General features: G+C 42.4%; 1 protein-coding gene across 1 annotated transcript in view; it reads left to right on the forward strand.

Moving 5' to 3' along the window:
* lrch3 (leucine-rich repeats and calponin homology (CH) domain containing 3) overlaps positions 1–22,874 on the forward strand; it is a 205,428-nt gene that overhangs the window by 128,973 nt on the left and 53,581 nt on the right. Inside the window, exons 7-9 of the mRNA XM_060834713.1 lie at positions 7,802–7,895; positions 14,072–14,192; positions 16,320–16,468. Of these exons, the coding sequence (XP_060690696.1) occupies positions 7,802–7,895; positions 14,072–14,192; positions 16,320–16,468 (364 nt within the window). The remainder of the gene's footprint in view (positions 1–7,801; positions 7,896–14,071; positions 14,193–16,319; positions 16,469–22,874) is intronic.

The following is a 22,874-nucleotide window of genomic DNA, read 5'->3' on the forward strand; positions in this document are numbered from 1 at the left end:
ACCTGGACACTATTCCACACTGCTAGGTAGATAGCAGTGTTATAGCTGTACTTGGGCAGCTTCACTACAAGTGTGGCTATTTCAGGAGGATGAGTCTTATGTATTATTGTTGGAATGTTAATTGGAACCAATGCCTTTGCAATTGTTTTTAATTCACTCAAAGGATGTAGGCATCTCTGGCTAGGCCAGCATTTATTGCCCATTTCCAGTTCCTTCAGCTTGATATCCTGTCATGAATCGAATTGGCTGAAGTGTGGCTCTGTAAGGCTGGGAATCTCTGGAGGAGGAGGCCAAAATGGACTTAGCACTTGCGGCTAAAGATTGTTGGATGTGTTTCAACTTTGTCTTCTGCACTGATGTGGTGGGTTCTCCCACCATTGAGAATGGGGTATTTGTGGATCTGCCATGGAATTGTTTAAATGTCTACCACCATTCAAGACTGAACTGGCAAGACTGTAGAATGAAGAATTGATTGTAGAATTGCTTAATCCTTAGGGGTTTCAGGCACAGAGAAATTGCTTAGTGCAGTTGTGATTTTCTAATCACTTGCTTCAGAGTCTCTCATTTAGGGAATCCACAGGGTCCCCATGAACAACTCTTAACAACAATGCAGAAATGATTGTATGGCCAAAGGAAAGTCTGGGCCATCATTCCCTCCCAGACACAGGAGAAATATTGTTGACCAGTAGTGTACTTGGTAGTCAGTGATCAGATATGATCTATTTCTGATGTTATTCTTCATGTTCTCTGAGAGGTTTCTGGTCATACACAGTAATGAATAAGCTCAAGGAAAAGTAGGAAGTGTTGGAGAAACCCAGTCAGGTCTGGCAGGACTTGTAGAGAGAGAAACCGAGTTAATGTTTCGAATTTGATGTGACATTTCTTTGGAACTCATAACACATAAAGTCTCAGAGGTGTACAACATGGAATCAGACTCTTCGGTCCAACACGTCCATGCCGACCATATATTCTAAATTACATTTGACCCATTTGCCTGCATTTGGTTCATATCTTTCTAAGCTCTTCCTATTTATGTAGCCATCCACATGCCTTTTAAACATTGTCAGTGTATCAGTCTCCATCGCTTCCTTTGGCAGCTCATTCTATACATGCACCACCCTCTGTATGAAAATGTTATCCCTTTAGTTCCTTCCAAATCTTTCCCCTCTCATCTTAAACACATGTCATCTGCTTTTACCCTGCTCTGGGAAAAAGACGTCGTCTGTTCACCCTATCCGTGCCACTCACAATTTTATATGATTTTATCCATCAGCCTCTGATGCTCCAGGGAAAAAGGCCCCAGGCTATTCAGCCTCTCCCTATAGCTCAAACTCTCCAACCCCAGCAACATTCTTTTAAATCTTTTCTGAACCCTTTCAAGTTTCACAACGTTTTTCTTATAGCAGCGAGACCAGAATTGAAAGTGTTTTCACCAATGTCCTGGACAGCTGGAACATGTAGCTCTTATACTCAGTGCATTGACCAGTAAAGACTAGTGTACCAATCACCACCTTAACTACTCTGCATACCGCAACTCCAATTTTAAGAGACTGTGTACCTGTACCCCAAAGTCTCTTTGTTTACCACATTCCCCAATAACCAATCGTTAAGTGTATATGTCATGTCCTGATTTACCTTACCAAAATACCTCCTGTTTAACTAAATTAAACTCTATCTCCCACTCCTGGATCTGTCTGATCAAGATCCTGCTCACTGTCTACTACACCACCAGTTTTAATGTCATCTGCAAACTTAGTAACCATTCCTCCAATATTCACATCCAGGTTATTTGTATGCATGACAAAAAGCAGTGGACCCAGCATTGATCGTTATGGCACACAACTGGTCTCAGGCCTCCAGTCTGAAAAGCAACCCTCCACCACTGCCCTCTGCCTTATATCTTGAAGCCAATTTTGTGTCCAAATGGCTAGCCCTCCCTAGCTTTCATGTGACTGAACCTTGTTCACCAGTCTATCAAGCAGAACTGTGTCAAAAGCCTTGCTGGAATCCTCTGCTCTGCCTTCATCAGTCTTTGTCACTTCTTGAAAAACTCAATCAAGTTAGTGAGACACAATTTTCCACTCACTAAGCCAATGACTATCCCTGATCAGTCTGAAGAAGGATCACTCTACCAGAAACGTTAACTTTGATTCCTCTCCACTGATGCTGCCAGACTTGCGAGCTTTTCCAATAATTTCTGTTTTAATTCCTGTTCAGTCCTTGCCTTTCCAAATACATGTAAATCCTGTCCCTCAAAATCCCCTCCAACAACATACTGATGTCAGGCTCACCGGCCTATAGTTCTCTGGATTTTCCTAACCATTATCCAACCTCCAGTTTTGTGGCACTTCACCAGTGGCTATCCAGGGACCCAGTACAGGGCAACTCGATTATCCGAATGACACGGGCGGGGGGAGTATTTTGTTTGGATAATTGAAAGTTCGGATAACAGTTTACCCAAGCATCAGGATCTTGGGATCTTGTTCACATAATCCAAAGTTTGGATAATTCGTGTTCAGATTACCGGGGTTGCATTGAAATCACTTCCCTAGTTTCCCACAACGTTCTGGGATACATCTGATCAGGTCCCAGAGATTTATCCACTTATGTGTTTTAAAACATCCAGTGCCCCTGCCCCCTCTGTAATATGGACACTTTTCAAGATATAACTATTTATTTCTCCAAGTTCTCTAGCTTCTATATCCTCTTTCACAGTAAACAGTGACGCAAAATACTGTTTAGGATCTCACCCATTTCCTGCAGTTCCAGGCATAGATGGCCTTATTGATCTTTTAAGGGGTCCTATTGTCTCCCAAGTTACTCTTTTATTTTTGATGTGTTTGTAGAATTTCTTTGGATTCTCCTGAGCCCTATTTGACATCTGAAACTTTATTTCAGATTTCAAATATTTGCAATACTTATGCTTTTAGATGCCTTTTTCAAAACATCTCATAACTTTGTATCTTATGACACAGAGTGGAAAAAAAAATTAATGTAATCATTGGGATTTGCAATCTGATCAGGATAAGTTTTAAAATGACAATTAACTTCAAGAGTACATTTTTCTTTACGCTTTCATAGTAAGCATCACCTGGATGGAACATAGGAAGGACAACACAGGGCACCAGTGGGATCAATTGACCTTGAAAAAAAAATCAGCTTTTCCTTACACTGAATTGAATGGAGGTAAAACCAGGGTTTTGTGTTTAGCATTCAAAATACAAGACCGCTGTGGACTAATTTGGCTCAATAGCCCCCAGAATAACCAGGAAGCATCAATTCACATAGCCACCAATCAGATGGAAGCATCTATTGGGAGTTGCTCTTTCAATCACAGATTTTGTCTCATACTGCTTCAATCACTGGCTGTTTCTCGACTGTGTTTGCCACTATAGGGTCACTGATGGGAACGTAGAAACAAGCTAATCAATGGTTGTAGAAGCAGCTCAGACAGTATGTGGCTGCGATGAACATATCATTGAACTTGCCTCAACCAGGTCAGTGGTTGGGAGCAGATGGCGCTTGGGAATGGGCTGGGAACATTAATACTAGAGCTTCAGGCTCTGGAAAAACTATGATGGCTGTGGGAATTATGAGATAGGCTGCAAGGAAGATGGAGAGAATGATTGCACAGGAGGAAATGAAAGGGTAACACAAGAAGTTGCAGTTGCAAGGTGAGGGGGAAGTAGGAGCTCTTGCAGGGTATGGGACTAGAAAGAAGATTGCAAGGGGTTAGACTTCATAGAGGCTGGTAGAGATGGATGCAACTGCCAGAATCGCAAGAGGTTGCAAGTGCACAATAAGTAGAGAACAATGCTGCAAGATGGGAAAGTAAGAAGCTGCCAGCAGAGGTGGATGGGGGTGCAGGAGGAATAAGACAGAAAAGAAAGAATACATTTTCAAGCCTGTCAACTGGGAGCCAAGAAAACATGAAATCACTGAGGTCATGAATTCCTTGAAAACTAATGTGGAATTTCTAGCTCAAATCAGGATATGTTTAGGAGCTACTATATGGGGTACATATAGTGAATGCTATTGCAATGAACACTGTCCAAATTGTTAAATTTAAAAATAGGATCAAGATCTAAAAGAATAGTAACTGTTTGGTTAAAACATGCCAACATCTTATTTGTGATGAGAATGAAACGATTAAAGGTGGAAAATCCCCAGAACCTGATCAGGTGTACCCGAGAACTTTGTGAGAAGCTAGAGAAGTGATTGCTGGGCCACTTGCTGAGATATTTGTATCAATGATAGTCACAGGTGAGGTGCCGGAAGACTGGAGGTTGTCAAACGTGATGCCACTGTTTAAGAAGGGTGGTAAAGACAAGCCAGGGAGCCTGACCTCGGTGGTGGGAAAGTTGTTGGAGGGAATCCTGAGGGACAGGATGTACATGTCTTTGAAGGCAAGGACTGATTCAGGATAGTCAACATCTTTGTGCGTGGGAAATCATGTCTCTCAAACTTGATTGAGTTTTTTGAAGAAGTAACAAAGAAGATTGATGAGGGCAGAGCAGTAGATGTGATCTATATGGACTTCAGTAAGGCGTTCGACAAGGTTCCTCATGGGAGACTGATTAGCAAGGTTAGATCTCATGGAATACACGGAGAACTAGCCATTTGGATACAGAACTGGCTCAAAGGTAGAAGACAGAGGGTGGTGGTGGTGGGTTGTTTTTCAGACGGGAGGCCTGTGACCAGTGGAGTGTCATAAGGATCGGTGCTGTTCCCTCTATTTTTTGTCATTTACATAAATGATTTGGATGTGAGCATAAGAGGTACAGTTAGTAAGTTTGCAGATGACACTAAAATTGGAGGTGTAGTGGACAGCAAAGAGATTTACCTCAGATTACAACAGGATCTGGACCAGATGGGTCAATGGGCTGAGAAGTGGAAGATGGAGTTTAATTCAGATAAATGCGAGGTGCTGCATTTTGGGAAAGCAAATCTGTGCAGGACTTATACACTTAATGGTAAGGTACGAGGGAGTGTTGCTGAACAAAGAGACCTTGGAGTGCAGGCTCATAGCTCCTTGAAAATGGAGTTGCAGGTAGGTGGGATAGGGAAGAAGGCGTTTGGTATGCTTTCCTTTATTGGTCAGAGTATTGAGTACAGGAGTTGGGAAGTCTTGTTGCAGCTGTACAGGACATTGGTTAGGCCACTATTGGAATATTGCATGCAATTCTGGTCTCCTTCCTATCTGAAAGATGTTGTGAAACTTGAAAGGGTTCAGAAAAGATTTTCAAGGTTCTTGCCAAGATTGGAGGATCTGAGCTCCAGGAAGAGGCTGTACAGGCTGGAACTGTTTTCCCTGGAGCGTCGGATTCTGAGGGGTGACCTTATAGAGGTTTACAAAATTTTGAGGGGCATGGATAGAATAAATAGACAAAGACTTTTCCCTGAGATCGGGGAGTCCAGACTTGGAGGGTATAGGTTTAGGTGAGAGAGGAAAGATATAAAAGTGACCTAAGGGGCAACTTTTTCAGGCAGAGGGTGGTACGTGTATGGAATGAACTGACAGAAGATGTGGTCGAGGCTTGTACAATTGCAACATTTAAAAAGCATTTGGATGGGTATATGAATAGGAAGGGTTTGGAGGGATATGGGCCGGGTGCTGGCAGGTGGGACTAGATTGAGTTGGGATATCTGGTTGGCATGGACGGGTTGGACCGAAGGGTCTGTTTCCATGCTGTACATCTCTATGACTCTGTGCATCAGCTGTGACTTCCCAAGTCTGTGGAAGGCAGTCCCTGGATCTGAATGGGTTCTATTCTTGATTCCATCTGCAAGCTGATTTGTATGCAAGTAGGAATACAGTGCAGAACATAGTAGTTGCAGGGAAGTGTGGGGAAACATTTGCATATCTGATCTTTAAGACTGCACCCCTATGTGGGTTCACACTCAAGAATGTATGTTGTGAGCTGACCATTCGTAAATTGGGGACTTTCAGTAGTTGAAATTCATACTAAAGATTCAGTATGTTTGACACCATTATCCCCTTCTTCAGACACTTGTTTCTTTGTCTCAAATATTTGTTATTTATGTGCATCACTTTACTTTAACCAATTGTCATAACATTCATAGGGTCAATGGGAGGAGGAGGGTATCACTTACATGTTAGGAAATTGGAAACATTGAAGAGTAGATACACACAAGTGCGTGCGTCAGAGTAAAAGTGCAGTAGATTACAGTATGGTCCTTGGGCTAAGGAAAGAGAGAAGGAATGGATATAATAGTGATGATTTGGAGATACCAGTGTTGGACTGGGGTGTACAAAGTTAAAAATCGCAACACCAGGTTATAGTCCAACAGGTTTAATTGAAAGCACGCTAGCTTTCAGAGCATTGGTCGTTCAGGTGATAATGGAGGGCTCAATCCTAACACACAGAATTTATAGCAAAAATTTACAGTGTGATGTAACTGAAATTATACATTGAAAAATTGATTGTCTGTTAAGCCTTTCATCTGTTAGAATACCGTGATAGTTTCACTTTTTTCATGTGTAAATCACAAAACCTTTTTTTGAAAAGTTGCATTTTGGATTAGCTGTTAACAAAGGTGATAGCTAGACAATATGTTGAAGGTGTTGGCCCCCTGTGTTCTCTGTCCATGCCAAGATGTTTAGATTGATTTTAATCTAAAAAGTGAGACTTCGGGACAGGCACCAGAGAAAAATGGCCGAGCAGAGGCTGATAGCTAAGTTCAGGGCCTCAATCGGGACCTTGGGTTCATTTCTCATTACAGGTGACCACCATTGCGCTATGCACACACACAGATACTCCTATATATGCACACACGCACAGATACTCCTATATATACATACACACACACACACTCCAATACACAGATGTGCACACAGGCACTTACAGACACACACACTCCCACATGCACCCCCTCACTGACTTAAGACACTCTGCACTCACTACGCGCACACACACACACTTTCTCACACTCACAACCCCCACCCCAGACAGACAAAGACCCACATGCGCGCACACATTTTGTGGGGTGAATTTGTACTTGCAGGGTTACGTTGTACTTTGCTCGAAAATTGCATGCATTCATGTAAAATTCCGTTATCTCACTTTTTTAGATTCGAATCAATCTAAACGTCATACATAGACAGAGAACACAGGGGGCCAACACCTTCAACATATTGTCTAGCTTATCATCATTGTTAACAGCTAACCTAAGAACACAACTTTTTAACAAAAGATTTACACATGAAAGAAGTGAAACTATCCCAGTATTCTAACAGATGAAAGGCTTAACAGACAATCAATTTTTCAATGTATGATTTCAGTTACATCACACTGTAAATTCTTACTATAAATTCTGTGTGTTAGCATTGAGCCCTCCACTACCATCTGATGAAGGAGCGACGCTCTGAAAGCTAGTGTGCCTCCAATTAAACCTGTTGGACTATAACATGGCTGTAATAGGATTGCTTGGGGATCTCTGGAAGCAGTATAAACAGGCTGGAGGGCACAGGTAGCAAGATCTCGAGAGCGTCAATGACTACTCGGAGGGGTATTTGGAGCTATTAAAGAGTTCTTGTATGAAAGTTATGAAATAAAAATGAAATGCTCCTGAAGGTGCAGTTCAGATACATAAAAGTGTTATTCCTCCTTGTCTGGTAAACCTGTTGAAGTAAACATTTGGTTTTGTGCTTACATTAATGCAATATAAGCTAAGAATTTGTGAAAATTTATTAATAAGGAAGCTCTGATTTCAATTTGTGTATCCTTTCTTCTCCTCTTCAGTTAAGTCTTTCAATATTTGTTGTCTTCAATTCCTGCAGTCATGAAGACTATTTCTCAGGACGGCCATATGGAGCACTAGATTCTGGCTTCAACAGTGTTGACAGTGGAGATAAAAGGTGGTCTGGCAATGAGGTACGTGATTGAGTATCTTTTTAAAGTATTACATGGAGCACATAAAGCCAGTGATTCAAAGATCTCTTTCCATATCTATTACAACTGCCAGTAACTTAAAAGTTGCTTTCATGCTTTAATCATTGTAAAAATCATGCCATTCACAATTCTCTGATCAATATATCTCACTGGGAAAGTGGCTTGTTGATTGATTCATTTTGGCACTATTCTCTTGTTGCCGTCAACTTTTGGACACTGGGGAAACTGTTCATTTTTATATGCCTAGGATTGTTGGTACTTAGCTAGTCTTACATTTTGCAACATTCTTTGTCTTCCCCAGTGAGTGATTATCATTTTGTTAGTAAATCTCTCTCAATAATGAAACAATATCAATTAAAATCTGAAATTACAGTTTTCCATCAGTATCTGAACAGCAGTACTGACAAATGCTTTTAGATTATCCAGCTGTGTATGACCATGCCATGTAAGATACAGCACAGCCATCAGTGTGTAAACCACAGCCACTGAAAAAAGTATGAGGCCGAACAGGAATTCTGTCTCTGTTCCAAAGGGAGACGAGCTAATTCTCCTTCGTATTTTCAGTGCTACCGAGCTCTGGAAAGGCATGATTGCGAGGAAGACATAGGGAAAGCAAAAGCCAGTGGTGCCATCCTCCTGATGAAATGTTCAGAGAATGATCTGGTATTAACAAATACTCTATCTCACTAGAGAGACACATACAAAATCCCCCGGCATCACGCTGACTCCAGATATATGCACTTGCTCGACGATGTTGTCATCTGTGTGAGACCCGGCAAGGATATACACTTTTGCTGTATTATAGGAGCTGATGACTGCTGACAAACCACCACTTCATCTAGTTTACTATTTCCATCAAGCTAAAGTTCAATATCAATGGATTTGATAAATCAGCAAAGCAATGTCTTTTCACTCATTGCCTTGCATCCAACTTTGCATTGCTCAATGCTAGATAGCATGGAATGCCTATGGCAGCTGGTCTCCTTTTGACTCTATCGTAAACAACATTTGCGAGGAGACATTAAATTTCCCCACCATCAAACATCAAGACTGCTTTAACAAGAATGCCCTGGAAATCCAGGGGATACTAAATTGGAAATGCAAGGCACTCTTGAACAAGAAATGTTTCCAAAGCTCAAAGGAAAGAAAGCAGATGTGCAGACAAATGAACGCTGAGGTCCAAAAAAAATCCCATGACCCAAATAATAGATGGTAGGTGGAAAGTGTGGACAACTTCCGGCAAATAGCCAACAGTAATGATGTGTCAATTTGTCATTGCAATCAAGACATTAACAACCAGTGATCACTGAACACAGAAGAGCAGTGAGTGTTACTTGGAAGGAACATTTTGAGGATCTCTTGAACTAAGACTTAGAAGTCAACATGAGTGTCCTCAACCATGTTACCTTTCACCTAAAACCAGACTTCTTTGAACACTTCCTCTGCAACAATCCTCAACACCGGTGCCCTGCAAGGTTGAGTACTTAGCCCATTACTGTACTCATAGACACACATGACTGTGAGGCCAAATTCTGCACCAACTCCATTTACAAGTTTGCTGACAATGCCATCATTGTGGGTTGGATCTCAAACAACAATGGGATGGAGTACAGAAAGGAGACAGAGTGCTGAATAGCATGTTGTAAAGATAAAAAGTCTCTTCGATGTCAGCAAAATAAAGGAGCTGGTCATTGACTGCAGGAGGTATAGTGGAGGGCATACCTCTGTCTGCATCAGTGGTACTGAGGTGGAAATGGTCGAGAGGGCCTGGTTCCTAGGAGTGACGATTACCAACAAACTGTCCTGGTCCATCCGCATTGACTACAGTCAAGAAAGCACTGCAGAGCTGCGAATTCCTCATGAATCGAAGGAAATTTAGCATGTCTACAAAGACTTTGAGAAATTTTAATAGATACGACTATAATATATATATATCTGGATGCATCACAGCTTGGTATGGCAATTGCTCTTGCCAAGACCAAAATAGACTACATTGCGTTGTAAGCACAGTTCAGTCCATCATGCAAAAGAGCCACCCATCCATTGAATTCATCTACACTTCCTACTGTATTGAGAAAGCAATCAACCTTCCTAGCTACCTTGTAACCCTGTAAAGCCCTATTTCATCCTTACTTCCTTAACTTTTCCAAAATTTGTCTCCCAGTCTGCTCCTCAGTATCTTGGCTTGGAAAGGGTGGACGCTAGGAAATTGTTTCCGTTAGGTGAGGAGTCTAGGACCCGTGAACACAGCCTTAGAATTAGAGGGGGTCGATTCAAAACAGAAATGCGGAGACATTTCTTCAGCCAGAGAGTGGTGGGCCTGTGGAATTCATTGCCGCAAGTGCAGTGGAGGCCGGGACGTTAAATGTCTTCAAGGCAGAGATTGATAAATTCTTGATGTCACAAGGAATTAAGGGCTACGGGGGGAATGCAGGTAAGTGGAGTTGAAATGCCCATCAGCCATGATTGAATGGCGGAGTGGACTCGATGGGCCGAATGGCCTTACTTCCACTCCTATGTCTTATGGTCTTAACATAATCAAAGACCCCTTCCACCCTGGCTATACTCTCTTGCATCTGAACAGATGCAAGAGCAGCTGCTTTCCCATTGTTAGGAGGTTTTTGAATGGACCTCTTTAATGTTAGTGTTAATTTCTCTCTACACATTGTTGGCACCTGTAACATTGAATCCTGCACTCTGTTCTGTTACCCTGATGCAGTTGTATGTTATGATCTGCCTGGAAAGCATGATCCTTGGTACACATGACAATAACAAATCAAATCAAAGCAAATCTGACAGCTGAGAGCCAGCAATGCTGCCGAGGCACATAGTCTCTGCTGAAACTCTTACATACGTCTGGATGTAAGTTTGCTCACTGAGTTGGAAGGTTTGTTTTCAGATGTTTCATCACCATACTTGGTAACATCATCAGTGAGCCTCCAGTGATGCACTGGTAGTATGGCCTGCTTTTTAGTTGTGTTTAGGTTTCCTTGGGTTGGTGACATCATTTCCAGTTCTTTTTCCCAAGAGGTAGTAAATGGAATCCCATTTACCACCCCCTGAGAAAAAGAACAGGAAATGACATCACAATTGAAAATTACATTATCACAGGAAACAACGTCTCCAACCCAAGGAAACTCAACACAGAAATTAAAAGCGGGCCATACCACATCCAGCTCAGCGAACAAGCTAACATCCAGAGCCTCAACCTGAGCTATAAATCTTCTCAAAACTCACTCTTACATATATATATGACCTAAGTAGAAGAAGGAGAGCTTCTTACATCTCTGGAATAAAATAATAGAGACCATTTTCAGTGAGACTGATTCGGATAACTACAGTGTAGTTTACTTGCTATATGCTAAAATAAAGACCATTGCAGCCACAGGGGCGAAGGAGACTGAGGGGAGGTTTTGATTTCCTGCCAGAGTCACAATGCGGGTTCCATCTAAAAGCACAGTGGACATCAAATTCACACTGAGACAAGTTCAAGAAAAGTGCAGAGAGCAGCTCCCTCTTATACATGACACTGCATTATAGCACAAAAGGTTTATTTAAAACCTCAAGCTTTCAGAGCCCCATTCCTTCCTCAGACACTAGCTGTTGGACTATAATCCAGTATTGTACAATTTTTAACTCTGTCCACCGCAGTCCAACACTGACACTTCCACATCATGGCCCTCTTATATATGACATCCGTGTTCCTCAAAAAGGCCTTTGACTCTGTTATCTGTGTGAGATGATGAAGCATTCACCTCAAGTTTGACTGCCTATAGCAATTCCACTGTCCTGCTTTACCTGCTGCATGACAATATGTAAAGCGTGAACCTGATGAACAAATCCACTACCGACCCAAAATGCATGCATTCCTGGGTCAACCAAGACTCAGTCATTATACCAATACGCTACATCATCTTCGAGTAAAAAATGAGGTCTGCAGATGCTGGAGATCACAGCTGACAATGTGTTGCTGGTTAAAGCCCAGCAGGTTAGGCAGCATCTCAGGAATAGGGAATTCGACGTTTCGAGCATAAGCCCTTCATCAGGAATGAGAGAGAGTAGCCAAGCAAGCTAAGATAAAAGGTAGGGAGGAGGGACTTGGGGGAGGGGCGATGGAGGTGGGATAGGTGGAAGGAGGTCAAGGTGAGGGTGATAGGCCGGAGTGGGGTGGGGGCGGAGAGGTCAGTAAGGAGATTGCAGGTTAGGAGGGCGGTGCTGCCTCTTTGTAGGATATGTGGAACAGTCCATCTTCCGCAACTACACTGGCACTACCCCCCACCTTTTCCTCCGCTACATCGATGACTGTATCGGCGCTGCCTCGTGCTCCCACGAGGAGGTTGAACAGTTCATCAACTTTACTAACACCTTCCATCCCGACCTGAAATTCACCTGGACTGTCTCAGACTCCTCCCTCCCCTTCCTAGACCTTTCCATCTCTATCTCGGGCGACCGACTCAACACAGACATCTATTATAAACCGACTGACTCCCACAGCTACCTGGACTACACCTCCTCCCACCCTGCCCCCTGCAAAAACTCCATCCCATATTCCCAATTCCTTCGTCTCCGCCGCATCTGCTCCCAGGAGGACCAGTTCCAACACCGCACAGCCCAGATGGCCTCCTTCTTCAAGGACCGCAGATTCCCCCCAGATGTGATCGACGATGCCCTCCACCGCATCTCCTCCACTTCCCGCTCCTCCGCCCTTGAGCCCCGCTCCTCCAACCGCCACCAAGACAGAACCCCACTGGTTCTCACCTACCACCCCACCAACCTCCACATACAACGTATCATCCGCCGTCATTTCCGCCACCTCCAAACGGACCCCACCACCAAGGATATATTTCCCTCCCCTCCCCTATCAGCGTTCCGCAAGGACCACTCCCTTCGTGACTCCCTCGTCAGATCCACACCCCCCACCAACCCAACCTCCACCCCCGGCACCTTCCCCTGCAACCGCAGGAAATGTAAAACTTGCGCCCACACCTCCACACTCACTTCCCTCCAAGGCCCCAAGGGATCCTTCCATATCCGCCACAAGTTCACCTGTACCTCCACACACATCATCTATTGCATCCGCTGCACCCGATGTGGCCTCCTCTATATTGGTGAGACAGGCCGCTTACTTGCGGAACGCTTCAGAGAACACCTCAGGGACGTCCGGACCAACCAACCCAACCACCCCGTGGCTCAACACTTTAACTCTCCCTCCCACTCCACCGAGGACATGCAGGTCCTTGGACTCCTCCACCGGCAGAACATAACAACACGACGGCTGGAGGAGGAGCGCCTCATCTTCCGCCTGGGAACCCTCCAACCACAAGGTATGAATTCAGATTTCTCCAGTTTCCTCATTTCCCCTCCCCCCACCTTGTCTCAGTCGGTTCCCTCAACTCAGCACCGCCCTCCTAACCTGCAATCTCCTTACTGACCTCTCCGCCCCCACCCCACTCCGGCCTATCACCCTCACCTTGACCTCCTTCCACCTATCCCACCTCCATCGCCCCTCCCCCAAGTCCCTCCTCCCTACCTTTTATCTTAGCCTGCTTGGCTACTCTCTCTCATTCCTGATGAAGGGCTTATGCTCGAAACGTCGAATTCCCTATTCCTGACATGCTGCCTAACCTGCTGTGCTTTAACCAGCAACACATTTTCAGCTCTACATCATCTTGCTCACCATAACACTTTCCTGCTGCAATGGAGCTTTTCAACAGGATGAACAAAAAACTGCCCAATAAACAATGGAGGATCCATGAAGATGTAGCCCTTTTGAAGAGGTCCAGGCTGGAGGCCAAGAAAGAAGGATTGCTAACATCAGAAGGAATGCAAGGAAACCACCCACACACCTTTTCAAACTCCACTTGTGGCAGGGTGTAAGGCTCCATAGTATACTGTTTGGGCGCCTCAGGATATAACTCCAAATTTGAAGTAAGTCATCCTCAGTTGTGAGGAACTGCCTAAGAAGAAAACGTTACTATGCCATGTATGATAGACCCAAGGTAATATTTAAAGGATGGGCACATACTAACAGAGCTGTTTTTATCGAAATATTGTCTGTTTGCAGATTGTTATTTCACAGTGTCCCTTGTGTAAAATCCACTACTGTGGTATTGATTATGTCATTTGCACCAAGTAAAGTGTTGCCTTTCAAATTGCAGCCCACAGATGAGTTGACTGATCTCCCACAACGAATGACTGAAATTGTGAAGGAGCAACGGCAGCGACGCGATAGTCAGTATCATGAGCATAGAGATGTACCATCTGTGACAAATGGCCCAGGTAAATACGTTTGGTCTGTTACAGAAACAACCATAGTAATTGAGCATGTGAGGTTATAGTAGAATGGCACACCGGATAAAAATGAAGACACCTTCTCCAGTTGTTAGCATTTCTTTCATTTACAGCTTGGCATATGTGTTACATCTAAACTGAAGAATGTAAGTAGAGCAAAAAGACACATTACTTTCTTGCGTTGGCAGTGTGGCTTAAAATATTTTACACCTGTGGACAAGCTTTGGTCTCATCTATGATTTTCAAATCTTTCTATTCTAATGTTTACCACAGTTTCTTTGAGAAGCAAAATGTTACCTTGTTAGACCAATTCTTCCTTCATTTTGAATGACCGACGTGTATTTCAACACTTCAGAATATGTAAAATATTGTTTTATTTTCCAGCTGTCAATTTTGTTTTTACTTTGGTCTCCAATTATTGTACAAGCAATTTGATCAAATTAAATTAGTTATCCAGATATTGTTTCAATTTGTAATATCTTATTTTCTGATTGTTTGGTACAGTCTTGACATGTGTGATTTATGTGTCAGAGTTTGAGCATTGTTGTAGAGTGATGCAATTAAATCCCAAACCCAAGAGTTGCCTATTTGTGATGTTTTGCTACCTGCAAGGCAAGCAGTTTAGATTTCATCTTAAATAGAAGTTAATAGACTTTACATCTTTCATTTGTACTCTGTGCTCATTCATCCTACTGAGGAGCTACCAAGCAGAATAGATAAAAGAGCAGCAGTAGATGTAATATTTGTATTTTCAGAAGACATTTGAGAAGATATCACACTTTAGGCTACTTAATAAGATAATAGTTCATGCTGTTGGAGATAGTTAGTGAATCCTCTATCTGTGCTATCAGAGATTTGGGATGAGGGCAGCATTTTCCACATGGTAACCTGTCATTGGTGGAGTGTCACAAGGAGCAGAGCTGGGGCCAAAATTATTTATCATGTATACTAATGACTTGGATGAGGAATTCTGTATTAGTGGTGCTAGAAAAGCACAGCAGTTCAGGCAGTATCCGAGGAGCAGGAAAATCGACGTTTTGGGCAAAAGTCCTTCATCAGGAATACAGATTGGATGAGGAAACAGATTGCATTAAGCCAAAATTGCAGAAAGAATATCGTGTGGCAAAATGTGAGGTTATTCCCTTGGGCAGGAAGCGTACAGAACCTGAATATTATTTAAAGGGAGTAAAACTGCGGAAAGCTGCAGAAAAGAGGTATTCAGGAGTCCTCATGCACGAATCACAAACAGCTAGCATCCAAGTTCAGCGGGTAATAAGGAAGAAAAAGGGAATAGAGTATAAAAGTAGTGTGGTTTTGCTATACCTCTGCCTCACCCCCAGAGTGTATTATTCAGCAACAATTTTACTATGATTCTGTCCTTAAATCCAGGTTTTGCAAGTCAGTGTACCCCACAAAATCATCTATAGCATTAAATGCAATCAATCACCGTTATGTTTATGCCAGTTCTTTGCTGAGACAGCCTAGAATTCATTCTTTTACTTAGATTACTTACACTGTGGAAACAGGCCCTTTGGCCCAACAAGTCCACACCGACCCGCCAAAGCGCAACCCACCCATACCCCTACAATTACTCCTTTTCTAACACTACGGGCAATTTAGCATGGCCAATTCACCTGATCTGCACATCTTTGGACTGTGTGAGGAAACCGGAGTACCCAGAGACATGGGGAAAATGTGCAAACTCCACACAGTCGCCTGAATCGGGAATTGAACCCGGGTCTCTGGCACTGTGAGGCAACAGTGCTAACCACTGTGCCACCGTGCCGCCCACGGTGCCTTGTTTCTCCTTACAGACTATTGTTTAGTTTGTTTCAAATATTTGCTTTAATTTTCTTGGATCTGACTGGTCCCTACATTACCAATTCCCAGCAATAAAACATGTTGTCCACCTTATGTAAAATAAATTTCCCTAAGATCTCTCTCCATTCATTAAGTGGTAATGTTATATTGATGACGCAGCCGACTTCTGAATTTCGAACCATAGATGTTATTATTTTCATATGCATTAGATCAAACTTGGAATAAGATATAAAATCTCTTGTAAGCTTCTTGTTAAATTGTGGCTCGGTGTAATTATTTTTGTCTTCTTTCCAGTTGAACACGACCTGGAGCAGATTGATTACATTGACAGCTGTGCCATGGAGGAAGAGGAAGAGGATATGCGATTGCCAAAACGACTTGACTCCTCCAGTCTCAGCTCGCAATTCATAGCATACATTGAACGACGACGGATTAACTATGATGTAACTTTTTAGTTCTTGTCTAAAACCAATTGGAATATTTGCATGTAAAGACTTTTTAAAATTCATTCACTGGATCTGGGTGTCTTTGCAAAGATAGTATTTATTGCCAATCCTTACTTGCTGAAAAGAAGTTGCTGGTGAGCTGTCATCTTGAAGTGGTGAACTTCATATGGAGAAGCTACCCCCAGTTCTTTTAAGCAGGGAGCTCCAGGATGTTGGCGTTGTGACAATAAAAGGACAGAAGTATATCCCCAAACAGATGGCATGTGTCTTTGAGCAGGAGAGTCATAGAGATGTACAGCACAGAAACAGACACTTCGGTCCAACTCATCCATGCCGACCAGATATCCCAACTCAATCTTGTCCCACTTGCCAGCACCTGGCCCCTATCCCTCCAACCCCTTCCTATTCATATACCCATTCAGATGCTTTTTAAATATTGCAATTGTACTAGCCTCGACCATTTCCTCTGGCAGCTAATTCCATATATGCACCACCCTCTGTGTGAAAAGGTTGCCCCGTAGGTCTCTTCTTTATCTTTCCCCTCTCACTCTAAACCTATGCCCTCTAGTTCTGGATTCCCCGACCCAAGGGAAAAGACTTTGCCTATTTATCTATGCCCGTCATGATTTTATAAACCTCTATAAGGTCACCCCTCAGTTTCTGACGCTCCAGGGAAAATAGCCCCAGCCTATTCAACCTCTCCCTACAGCTCAAATCCTCCAACCCTGGCAACATCCTTGTAATTCTTTTCTGAACCCTTTCAAGTTTCACAACATCTTTCCGATAGGAAGGAGACCAGAATTGCACGCAGTATTCCAACAGTGGCCTAACCAATGTCCTGTACAGCCGCGACATGACCTCCCAACTCCTGTACTCAACACTCTGACCAATAAAGGAAAGCATACCAAATGTCTCCTTCACTATTGTATCAACCTACGACTCCACTTTCAAGAAGCTATGAGCTTGCACTCCAAAGTCTCTTTGTTCAGCAACACTCCCTTGGACCTTACCATTAAGTTTATAAGTCCTGCTAAGATTTGCTTACCCAAAATGCAGCACCTCATAGTACTTGGGGGTGGCAATAGTGTTCTCGTGCCCCTACTGTTGTCCTCCTGCTTGGTCATGACAGTCATGAGTTGGCAGATGCTGTTGATGAAACATTGCTGAACTGCTGTCGTTCATCTTGTAGCCAGTAGTGGTGGGAATTAATATTTACTGTGTTCAAAGGGTTGCTAATTCAGTAGGATACTTTGTCTAAGATGTCTTCAAGCTACTTGAATGTTTATGAAGATGCTGTTATCCAGACAAATACAGCATGTTGCGATACCATCGCTAATTTCTGACTTGTAGATAATGTTATGAAAGACAGAATATGAAGCATCTAAACCTATTTGTGATTAGTGCAGTTAAGTTTCTGGTTAATGATGACACCCATTACCTTGATGGTGGAAGATTTTTTGATGTTGATACTGCTGTACATCAAGGGGAATTGGTTACTCTTCCTTTTGCTTATTCAAAGTCGACATTGCCTGGTACTTGTATGTACAAACATGATTTGCTACCTATTAACCCAAAGCTGAATGTTGTCCAGATCTAGCTGAACGTGGTTACAAACTCACTATCAGAGGAATTACAAACAGAGCTAAACCCAACAGTCAGCAACAAGTATCTACACTTTGGCCTTATGGTGAAGGGAAATCACTGATGAAGCAGCTTAAGCAGCTGTAAAATGAAGCAGCTTAAGAGAATATGCGATTGCCAAAACGACTTGACACCTCCAGTCTCAGCTCGCAATTCATAGCATACATTACCTAACCAGTGGAGAATTTTCCCTCTCATTCCCATTTAACTTCAATTTTACTTTGACTCTTTGATGCTATGCTTGGTGAAATCCGGCCATGGCCTTAAGGACAGTTTCTCTCAACATTGGAATTGCTCTCTATTGCCCTTGTTTGTACCAAGGTTATTGTTGGATTAGTGCCTTTTGATCCCCTATAAAGTAGTGACCATAAGATGATAGAAGTTAACATTCAGTTTAAAAGTGAAAAACTTAGTTGGAAGCAAACGTTTTTAACTTAATAAAGAGAGTTACAGTGAAGCACGGATAGAGTTGGCCAAAGTAAACTGGGTGGATAGATTAGCAGGAAAGATAGTAAGTGAGCAACGGTAAGCTTTTAAGTTGGTAATTCATGACTGTCAGCAAAATACATTCCAATAAAGAGACAAGATTCTCGGAGATCGATAAATCAACCATGGCTAAACAAGGAAACTATGGAGAGCATTAAGTTGAAAGATCAACCATGTAATGAGGCCAAGGTCAGTGATAACCCCAAAGATTGAGATAAATTCATAATCCAGCAAAGGAGAACTGAAAAGATAATAAAGACTGAGAAAGTAAACTATACAGACAAACTAGCAATGAATATGAAAACTGAAAATAAGAGCTTCCTTAACTATATCAGAAGGAAGAGAGAGATCAAACTGAATAGACTTCTTCGAAAATGAGTCTAGAGAGGTAGTTGTGGGAAACAAGCAAATAGCAGAGGAGTTGAACAGATACTTTGCATCAATCTTGATTGTGGAAGGTGGTTTGAGCATCCCTTAATACTAAAGAATGAAGACAAGCAATTCAGTATCATCTCTAGAGAAGCTGTATTAGATAAACTAATGGGGCTAAAGGCATTAGTACCCTGGTCCTAATAGCTTCCATCAATTATTAAGGAATTACGAGCAGAACATTTGGACAGTAATAATCTAATCAAGCAGAGTCAGCATAGCTTCATGAAAAGGAAATCATGTCTGACTAATTTATTCAAGGGTTGCGGGGAAAAGTCAGGAGAGTGGATGTGAGGAATGTCGGATCAGTCATTACCCTGTTGAGGCTTGAGGGGCTGAATGGTCTGTTTCTGTTCCTATTTTTATGGCCTTATTAATTGATGTCACTCAGAAACATAGAGACTGGGCTCTTGTGGTGCAGTGGTAGTGTCACTGTTGCTGGACTAAAAGGCCTGGGTTCAAGTCCCACCTCTTTCAGAGGTACATCATGACCTATCTGAACAGGTTGATTAGAAAATGTTAAAACATAGAAAGTAGGAGCAGGATTAGGCAATTTGGTTCTTTCAGCCTGCTGCACCATTCAGTATGATCTGATATCCAACTCCGTGCCTTGTTCCTGCTTTCTCTGCATAGCTTTGAACCCTTAAACTCTAAAGCTATACCTAACTCATTCTTAAATGAATTTTAATTTGAACTGAATCAAACTGAAGCCCGTCTTCTATGTCAGCAAGAGGCTGAGATGAATCATCCATCTGTGTGGTGTTTACATGTTCTCCCCATGTCTGTGTTGGGTTTCTGCCTAGTTCTCCGGTTTCCTCCCCCGTCCAAAAATATGCAAGTTAGGTGGATTGGCCATGGTAAATTGTCCATTGTGTCCAGGGATGTACAGGCTAGGTGGATTTGCCATAGTAAATGTGGGCTTAGGGAATAGGGGCTGGATCTGGGTCGGATATCTTTTGGAGGGTCAGTGCGACATCCAATGGCCTGAATGGTCTCTTTCCACGTTGTAGGGATCCTGTGACTTTAAAGTTCCCTGTGAAAATGGTTGCAAATTCTTCAGCCTTGATTCTTACACTGGCATACTGGGTTACACCATTATAAGAAGATGGAAATATTAATAAAGCCTCCTTGTAAAAGCTTTATAAGTACACTTTTAAAAGGAAAATTGCTCAAATTAATGTTAATCCCTTAGAGGCGGAGATAGGAAATAGCAAAGATATTCAATAAATATTGTGTTTATCTTTACGATTGAAGGCACAAGTACAACCCAGAAATGGAGGGTATCCCAGGGGCGAGTAAGAGTGAGGAAAATCATGTTATTAATGCCAGTAGAATAAAGGCACTGGAGAAGTTTAAATGACTAAAATCCAACTTTTTCTACAGCTTGATGGCATACATCCTAGGGTTCTAAGACATGGCTATAATTACAATGGATGCACTGGTTATGATTTTCCAATATTTGGACTAGCTGAGTGAGTGGATACTAGCTTTGAAATGGAATATAATATGGACAAGTATGTAGTTGTTGACCTTAATAAGAGGAATTGAGATCCACAGAATGGTGAGAGGTTGACAAGCATTGATGTCCAAAGAAACATGAGAGTCCTTGTTCTGACCTGATTGAAAGCTACCATACAGGTGCAGCAGCCAATTACAAAGGAAAATTGTATGCTGACTTTTATTCTAACAGGACTTGAATACAAGAGCAAAGATGTCTTGCTTCAGTTGGATAGAACTTTGGTGGGAATGCACATGGAATGTCTTGTGCAGTATTCCCTTAAAGCAACACACACTTGCTATTGAGACAGTGCAACAGAAATTCACCAGACTAATTCCTGGATGGTAGGACTGTCCTTTGAGGAGAGGGAAAAAAAGAGAAGTACAGCGCAGGAGCAGGCCCTTTGGCCCTCCAGGTCTGTGCCAATCGTCATGCCCTAACTAAACTAAAAACAAGCCTTCTGCCCTTATTTGGTCCATATCCCTCGATTCCCTCCCTATTCATGTAGCCATCCAGGTGCCTCTTCAATATCGCCTGCTTCCACCAGCTCTTTTGGCTGTGCGTTCCAGGCTCCTAACACTGCATGAAAAACTTATCTTGCACATCTCCCTTTAACTTCCCCCCCCTCTCTCCTTGAGCCTGTGCCTGCTTGAAATTAACTTCAACACTGGGGAAAAGCCTCTGACTATCTACTCTCTCCATGTCTGTCATAATTTTGTAGACCTCTATCAGGTCTCCTCCCAGCTGTCATCTTTCCAGTGAAAACGATCCTAGTCTTTTTAACCTTTTCTCATAACCATGCCCTCAAGACCAAATAACATCCTGGTGCATTCTCACTCCAAAGCTTCCATAGCCTTCTGGTCATGTGGCAACCAAAACTGCACATGATGCTCCAAATGCGGCCCAACAAGAGTTTCATATAGCTGCAACATGCTTTGTCAAGGTTTTTACTCCATGCCCCAGCTGATGAAGGCAAGCATGCCGCTTTTAGGGGTCGGTGTGCCTGCACACCCAGATCCATCTGTACGTTAATGTTCCTACGTGTCCTGCTGTTTACAGTATAATTCACACCTGAGTTTGATCCTCCAAAATGCATCACCTCACATTTGTCAGGATTGAACTCCATGTGCCATTTCTGTGCCGAAGTCACTCATCTATCAATATCCTATTGCATTCTTTCACAATCATTGGTACGATCAGTAACTCCACTAATTTTGGTGTCATCTGATGTAATCAGACCACCCATATTTTCCTCCAGATCATTTTAATATACAAACAACAGAGGACCTAAGACTGATCCCCGTGGAACCTCACTAAAGTCAATGTCGACAACATCCACAGTTCTTCCCTCATCAATTATCTTTGTCACGTCTTGAAAAAATTCCATTAGTTTGGTAATCCGAGATTAGGGGAACTGGGCCTGTATTTTCTGGAATTTAGAAGAATACTCTATGCCTTTAATAAATAATGGTATCTTAGAACTTGGCAAATTCTTAAACCAATAGAAATTGTAAATGCAGGCAGATGGTTTCCCCTGACTCTCAAGTTGAGAACCAAGGGACAAAGTTTAAGAATAAGGGGCAAACCATTTGTGAATGTGATGATGATGATGAAGAATTCCTTCATATGGTAATAGAGCTTTAAAATTCTGTACCTTAGAGTTATGTAAACTCAAGTCATTAAACATGCTCAAGACAGTGATTGATGGATTTGTAATTACCGTTGATATCAAGGGAAATGATGATGGTATGGGAAACAAAGATAGATGACAGGTCATGGTCTAGAACGGCAGAGTAGGCTCAAGGGGTTGAATAGCCTACTGTTGCTGCAATGTTCTAATCCAAGTTTGCAGCTAATAAAAAGGTAGGTGAGAATACCAGCTGAGAAGTGGAGCCAGAAAGTCTGTTGAATGATAAATACAGGTTAAGTGAATGTACAATGAAGTGGCAGATGGAGAATTACATGGGGAAGAGTGTGGTTTTCCATGTTATACTCCTGATAAACAGTTGTTAATCCAAAGCATGAACAGATTTATTCACAATGTGAAGCATTGCAGGTATCTCTTTCCTGATTTCACTCCACTCTTCTCTGTGACTGTACATGCTCAAGTAAACATTGAACCAATATATGCTTTGATTTATACAAGTAACAATTAACTGTGAGCATAAAGCAAATTGAAAGATATGACACTTATAAATATTGATGTTCAGATAGACTTGGGTCGGCTTATACACAGAACACAAAGTTAGTATTCAAGAAAAGCAAATAATCAGGAATACGTTTGGTGTCTCGGCCTTTATTGCGAGGGGGCAAGAAAAAGTTCTGTTCTAACTGTACAGGACTTTGAGA

This window comes from Hemiscyllium ocellatum, chromosome 13 (genome assembly GCF_020745735.1).
Source record: "Hemiscyllium ocellatum isolate sHemOce1 chromosome 13, sHemOce1.pat.X.cur, whole genome shotgun sequence".
Taxonomy (NCBI): Eukaryota; Metazoa; Chordata; class Chondrichthyes; order Orectolobiformes; family Hemiscylliidae; genus Hemiscyllium; species Hemiscyllium ocellatum.